The following is a 6,572-nucleotide window of genomic DNA, read 5'->3' as shown; positions in this document are numbered from 1 at the left end:
TTTCAGGGCCCATCTTTTCTGGTGGAAGCTACAGTGTGCGGTACCTTAGGAAAATAGATCTTAACTACCAGGAAGGATAAAAAACACAAACTGACAGCCTCTTACTGAAAAGAAGGATTGGTTTGGTTTTATTTTGCATAATAAATGAAGTAGACCTTTACCAAAACTGAATTAAAATAGGATGCAGTTAGTATATTCAGCCATTAATTCAATCATTAATGACAAATATTAAAGGAAAGCGTGGCTATATTTAGAGATGCAACCATCTCATTTGGCAAGCCGTGGTCCCCACTGATTGTCTTTCAGGAAATCCATACCACGTTTCTTCCATCTATAAGTAAGAAGATATTTGCATTTTCCTTAAACTTTCAGGAGAGCATAATCAGTCTGGGCTGTTACGCATGCATTTCTTCCTCTTTGCGTTTGTCTGATCCTGGTATCTCCAAAGGGGGCACGCACCTTGCCTGAAGCAGCAACATTCTTGTGAAAAGGAAGACTTAGGGAGGGCTCACCACTGCACACTGCAGCTGTACAAAGGATTGCACTTATATTCATTACTACTGAAGGCACAGAGAAATCATGAATTGGCCCCGACATCCCACAAAAGCACTAAAAGTTAGAAACCCCCTACCAGAGAGTTACCAACCTACCTACATTGCTATCACTCTTGACATGCAAAACCAGAATTTGTTGAAACAGAACAAATGTGAGACAGAGCAGCTGTTCCCAAACTTCTGGGTGCTAACTGATCACAATCACATATTAAAATTTCTCCTGGACCACTCTGCCTTCCTATTATTAAACTCGTAACTGAAAACACTACAAAACAGCTGCAAAACACGTACCATAGCCTCACAGATCACAAGCTGGCAGAGACCACAGCTTGAGAACCACTGTTTTAGCCATCTTGAAATACAATATACATGGAATCCCACGATGCCATTTTCTGTGCTTCAGAGCACAATTAGCCTTTTACATATATTTCAAAAGGAAAAAAAAAAGTTTCTTTCCTAGCTACAAGCACATTTGAGGAACATTTGGCATATGGTCACTTGATGCCTACATTGTAAGTATCGCATTGTGTAAAGGCAGACCATTTGGAAAACATTATCAACTGATCTGCAGTATTGCTTTTAGCACGCACAGTTAAGTCTTAAGGCAGTCAAAAGCAGGTAGCAAAAACAGTATCTACAGCTTGTGTCTGGACAAATAAGGAAAATAAAGATGAAAGAGGAGATTTCATTACCTCAGAGGAGAGTAAATTGCACTAAAAGCATCCATTCTTTATGATACAAAAATCAAAAAAAATCCATACACTAAAAACCTGAGATGCATCATTCAACAGCATCAAAGTTCACATTTTAGACAAAATAATGTTTCAAATAAAACCATTACGTTTTGACAAAATCCTTAGCACTCTTGGCTCAGTAACCACCTTGAAACTCAGCACATTTGGTGGATGTCTTTACTGAAAATCACTGACTTCGTTAAGATGGGCGCTACGCACAGTGGCCTGCATCTTCCACTTGCACGCTTGCTTTAATCCAAGTAGCTATTCTTGAAGCTCAAATTGAGAAAGACTGCCAGAATCTGGCCATCTTATTTAATTTGCTAATTCTAAATTTTATTTAGCATATACATCACTTATTTCCTCAGAAAAGTGTTACTATGTCAAAACAAGCTGGAATAAATCAACACAGCTCAATTGGCTTTGATAGCTACACTGATTTACAACTAACAGTTGTTGGTCAAGCAAGGGGAAAGATGAAGAATCATTTGCTCCTTCAGAGAAAGAAATTTTGGCATTTGGGTTGCAACCCCTGTCCGTGTCAACCAGACCATGTCAGGACTGGCGAGCACCTTCAGCTCCCTGACTTGCAGAGGGTTCTGACGAGATGCAAGATGACTTCCGTGATGCAGAAGAGGTACAGTAACACTTTACAACCCTACGGCATGTTTAACCACCACTCCAACGTCACAGCACTTTTATTTGACCTTAAATAATGAAACTGTATGACACAATTTGAGGAGCTGGGTGAAGAGCTAGAAACACAACTCCTGTTCCTAGTAAGACTCCTTGTCGTCTGGAAACGTGACTAAGCATGAAAAAGCATTTCTAAATTTGCTCACAGCAAAAGAATACAATGCTCACAACATCACAGATTCCAGCTGAACTGTCAACAGCAAAAGCCAAGTGCTGTCCTTTCAATACAAGCTAACCCATTCTTTGAGCTGAGGGCAGCAGTTTGGAGATGTGGTTAAGATGAGGCTGGATGTATATCCTGAGTTTCAAAAGGCGGTACAGGTTCTCTCCAGTAGGTGAACTGACTGTAGGTATCAGAACAAGGGAAGTCTGAAGAATGGCTTCTTTTCAGCAAAGGGAAAATGTGATCTACCACTTCACACAGTCTGACATAGCTGGAAAATAAACAAATAAAAGAGAATGCTGAACCATTTCAGATCTTCTTACTTTGAATTTTTGTAATTTCCCAACCACTAAGGCATGGCTACTTTAACAAAGACAAGTCATCATCCTCAAGTGAATAAAACTAAACTCTATTTTGGTGCCTAGCTTCCAGAGAGGATTCACAGTTTGGGTAAGAAATCCGTTAATTTTAAGCAACGATGCTTACCTAGTAAGAAACAGATCACCTGCTAAAATATTCAAGCACCCTATTTTGTTTCTCCATTTCTGTCCAGCTTGGCTCAAGCAGCTCCCCACTCAATTGATTATTGGTATTTTATATGCATATGGCTCCCCTTCAGTTAAGAACACTCTTACATTACTAAAGGCCATGTCCATTCAGTGTTAGGTGTTACAGTGCCTGAGCATCTTGCTGGCAACCCTCAGCCCTATCTTCAGATTTTGTTTTCTGGCTCTTCTAGACAGGAGCTCCAGGAAAGAGAAATTTTGAAAAGGCCATGAAAAGGCAGATGGCTTCAGGAAACTAGCTAATCTCATTTTTATGCTGACTAAATAGTACACTAAGAATTCCTTTCCATTTACTTTAATCATGTAATATATTAAACCAAATACTAAACAATCTTTTTTTGTCATTTTAACTGAAGGAAAGGGGGAAAGTCTATTTTGTTCTTTCATGTTTTGTTTGAAAGATTTTAAGGCATCAAATGCATCTTTGGGCAACTTGAGTCATAAATTAGAACAGCAAATTGATTTAGTCTATAGGGTGTTAGGGATACGAGATTACTTACGATGAGATGTTTGTCTTTGCATGCTCTTGTATAAGTTCTCCTTTGGGGTTAACTGTAAATATTCTGTTTAAAGAAACTCCCACCTGTTTGTATGAATAAACATCCTAAGCAGAAGAGAGAAAAAAAGAAGAAAAAAAAAAAAAATCCATGATTCTGCCTTTTTCACAATAATGTTTATTTGTGCTGGAATATATTACAAAGAAGAACACGTTTGCACAGTATTGGTACTAAATGTACCTAGTTATCGTGTATCTGAAATTCTCTAGTACGTTACAAATGAGGTCAGCCTAACAAAATGCTCATGAAACGGACAGTTTGCAAGTAAGGAGTTTGCCACTTCGGTTTAAACTAATGATCAAAATCACGTTTGCTTTTTTTCAGTAACTTCCCTTGACATAGAAATAACATTTAATTAAAAAACTAATGATATTTGGTGTAAAAGCATGTGCACTTTCATCTTTATTTCGGAGAATTTTTCATTTCCTGAGTGCGCTGTACTGAGTATCTTGCAACAGTGTACAGAGCTTAAAACATAACTGACACGTAAAACAGTGATTAGTTTGTGAGGACAAGGTCACAATAGGAAGTCGTAACAACCAGGTCTACATTAAACCCTCTGAAACATCTCCTCGCTCCTGAGTTCGGATTTGTGCCATGCCCGTGTATTGACTCCATTGTCAGAGCAAGGGGGAAAGAAGGGAAAGCAAGGAATATATCCCAAAACAGCAGCAGTGAGCACCAGCAGGTAACACAGATGCAACTCTTGGAAGTACAATTAGAAGAAAGAATTAAGAATGTCTTCTAAAAAATTCCAATTGTTAAGGAAAGCAATGAGTAAGTTTTGATCTGTTCTGAAGAAAAGCTTGACAAAAGCAAAGGTGAAAATAATTCCCAGAAGATCAAAACAAAAACAAGCTTCCATTTTACTGATATAAGTCATTAGATACGGTTTTAAAAGCTGAGATCGTGAAAGACTGCAGTGTTAATGAAGATTTAAAGATTATTTTTATCTCTATATTGTAAAGACTTCCAAAAATATTAAGTAGCTGAAAAAGAAGTGAACACCAGCAAATTCAAGAATTCAGCATCCTGGCAGTCCATGCACTATCTACACCTGTAACATCCACAAGTACTAGAATTTCACTGAGTTTATTCCAGGGGGAAAAAACAAAACAAAAAACCAAACCAAAACAAAGAGCACAGAAAATTGAGAAAGTGATGATCCTGATGTTCACAAAGCCCGTGGCACATCTCACACCTGAAGACTGCACTCCAACAACTCAGAGGAGTTACCAGTAATTCCTTTAGAAACATTAACTTACTGCTTTACTTGAAGTTTTATTGAAATATGCGTGAAAACAATTATTTTATTTCTGTAATGTTCACAAAAAAAAAAAATTAAACTAGAGGTAGACATCATCTGTAATACAAAACCACAAAAGTGTCTAAAAAGTTAGTTCAGAACCGTATGTCTAAAGGCACCTTGATCATGTAAATTAAGCTGTTTGATATAACAACTCAATACAGCAATGGGACAGCGAGGACCTCCTGCTCTCTCCAACATAATGCTTTTAAAAATGTAATTTGCTAAGAGATGAAGCTGAAAAAGTTGCTGCTCATAAATGTCAGCAAGCCTAACAAAAATAGGAGACAAGTACAGAAACGAATCAGAATCAGCATGCCATCAGAAAGGCACGCTGAATCCTCTCAAATGTAGCTACAAAATCCATGGGTTTAGTGCCAAAATACCTTGCCAGGCACCTCTGTCCAACATTTAGGCATCTAAACTGCCCGGTCTCTGAATGTTCATATTCACACTGGCAACGGCCAGCGTCCACATTTATACTGATCATTTCCCCAAGCTATCAGTGTGAATGTACCTCAGCTCTTGCAGCGCTGAGCAGCTACAGCTGGAATCTACAGTCCTCAGACGCTTCAGTGAGAAGCCTTTAGCTCTTGAGGAGTCAGTGGACAAATACGGTCACCCACCACCTGAATTACTTACTCTCCAGATATGTCCCATTTCTCTCCACCAACTAAAGAGGTAACCAACTGGAGTGTTCTCTTGCTAACTGTCCTAGGAAATATGAAGGGTCAAGGACCATTTTCTTAAGACGGAATGGCATGGCCGGGATACTGGCATACAATTATATGGGTTTAGCTTCCAAAACAGGATGGATACACCCAAGCTGCATGCCAACAGTCCTTAGCTATAAACCCCACCGTGGTGTTACTAGGTTACTTGTTACACATTATTACACTACACATCAGTTTCTACAGCAAATACTACATGCCAATACAGAGCCGGTGGAAGTACCAAATGTTCTAAGGATCTCCTGGGCACAAATAAGGGGTCCATCTGCCTGATTTAGTTAGCATCTGAATTTAGGTGCACAGTGAAACTGTAAACATCTAAAGTAGGTCTTATATATATATATAACCTTCTGCGAGCAGGATACTTTCAAAGATTTCAAAGGCAGCTATACAGTTATCTACACTAGTAAACTAGTGAGAGTGCCCATTCTCAGACTTGGAAATCTCTTGACACTGTGTCAGAATTATTAAACTCTCTATACCCTCCCCCCCCCAAAAAAACCCCAACCAAACAAAAACAAAAAAAAAAACAACAAAAAACCCACCAAAAAACCCCAAACCGGCCTCTCCACACTCGCACATACACCCCCCCCCCCCAATATGGCTATATCAAATGCTATATTAAATGCCCACTGGGAAGAGTCCACGCCCCAAGCAAACACAGCAATTATATCCAGAAATTGCCTGGAACACTGCTCTTTGCCTGCATCAAAACAGTCTCTCGGACCACTTTAACAGTTTAAAAGAAGGGAAAAATCGCATGCCAGGGTTCCTGCCTCTGTGACTGCTTCCTTTTCTAGATGCATGAAAGTATTCTTTGGGCTAGGACAGCAGTAAGAAAAGCCTATAGCCCAATTATACAGCCTTCAAATGGGCAATAGAGAGCTGTCTTCCCCTCTTTGTGTCAAACAACATATCACTTCCCATGAAAAGTAGAACCCTTTGATTTCAGTGGGAAATCCAAGCTCTTTTGAATGTACCTAAGAGTTTGAAGAGTAAGTCCCCACCAATATTCATCTCAAAAATTTTCTGTCTGTCCACAGGTATCTCACTGGCACTGTATCAGTGTGGAATAAAATGAGATCAGTGATTTCAGCCAAGCTTAAGGATTTTTCAGTTAGGATTTCAACCAGTATTTACTGTTATACTAACTTATGCAGATATAATGCAGTTACTTTGCTGCTCTTCCATCTCTGTTTGCATCCTACACTGTGAGATCTTTGAGGAAAAACCTTTATACTTTCCTTTTTACAGGGCTTAATAAA

The 6,572-nt window shown here is 39.0% G+C and overlaps 1 protein-coding gene across 1 annotated transcript in view; it reads right to left on the bottom strand.

Moving 5' to 3' along the window:
- Positions 1–254: 254 nt before the first annotated feature.
- The window catches only part of LPIN1 (lipin 1), a 38,386-nt gene continuing 32,068 nt past the window's right edge, over positions 255–6,572 (bottom strand). The window contains exons 18-19 of the mRNA XM_035895319.1: positions 3,214–3,317; positions 255–2,418 (exon numbers count right to left, since the gene is read on the bottom strand). Of these exons, the coding sequence (XP_035751212.1) occupies positions 2,259–2,418; positions 3,214–3,317 (264 nt within the window). The 3' untranslated portion in view covers positions 255–2,258. The remainder of the gene's footprint in view (positions 2,419–3,213; positions 3,318–6,572) is intronic.

The sequence above is a fragment of the Egretta garzetta genome, unplaced genomic scaffold (genome assembly GCF_000687185.1).
Source record: "Egretta garzetta isolate BGI_Z169 unplaced genomic scaffold, ASM68718v1 scaffold15, whole genome shotgun sequence".
NCBI classification, from domain to species: Eukaryota; Metazoa; Chordata; class Aves; order Pelecaniformes; family Ardeidae; genus Egretta; species Egretta garzetta.
This window is presented reverse-complemented; position numbering and strand designations above follow the sequence as displayed.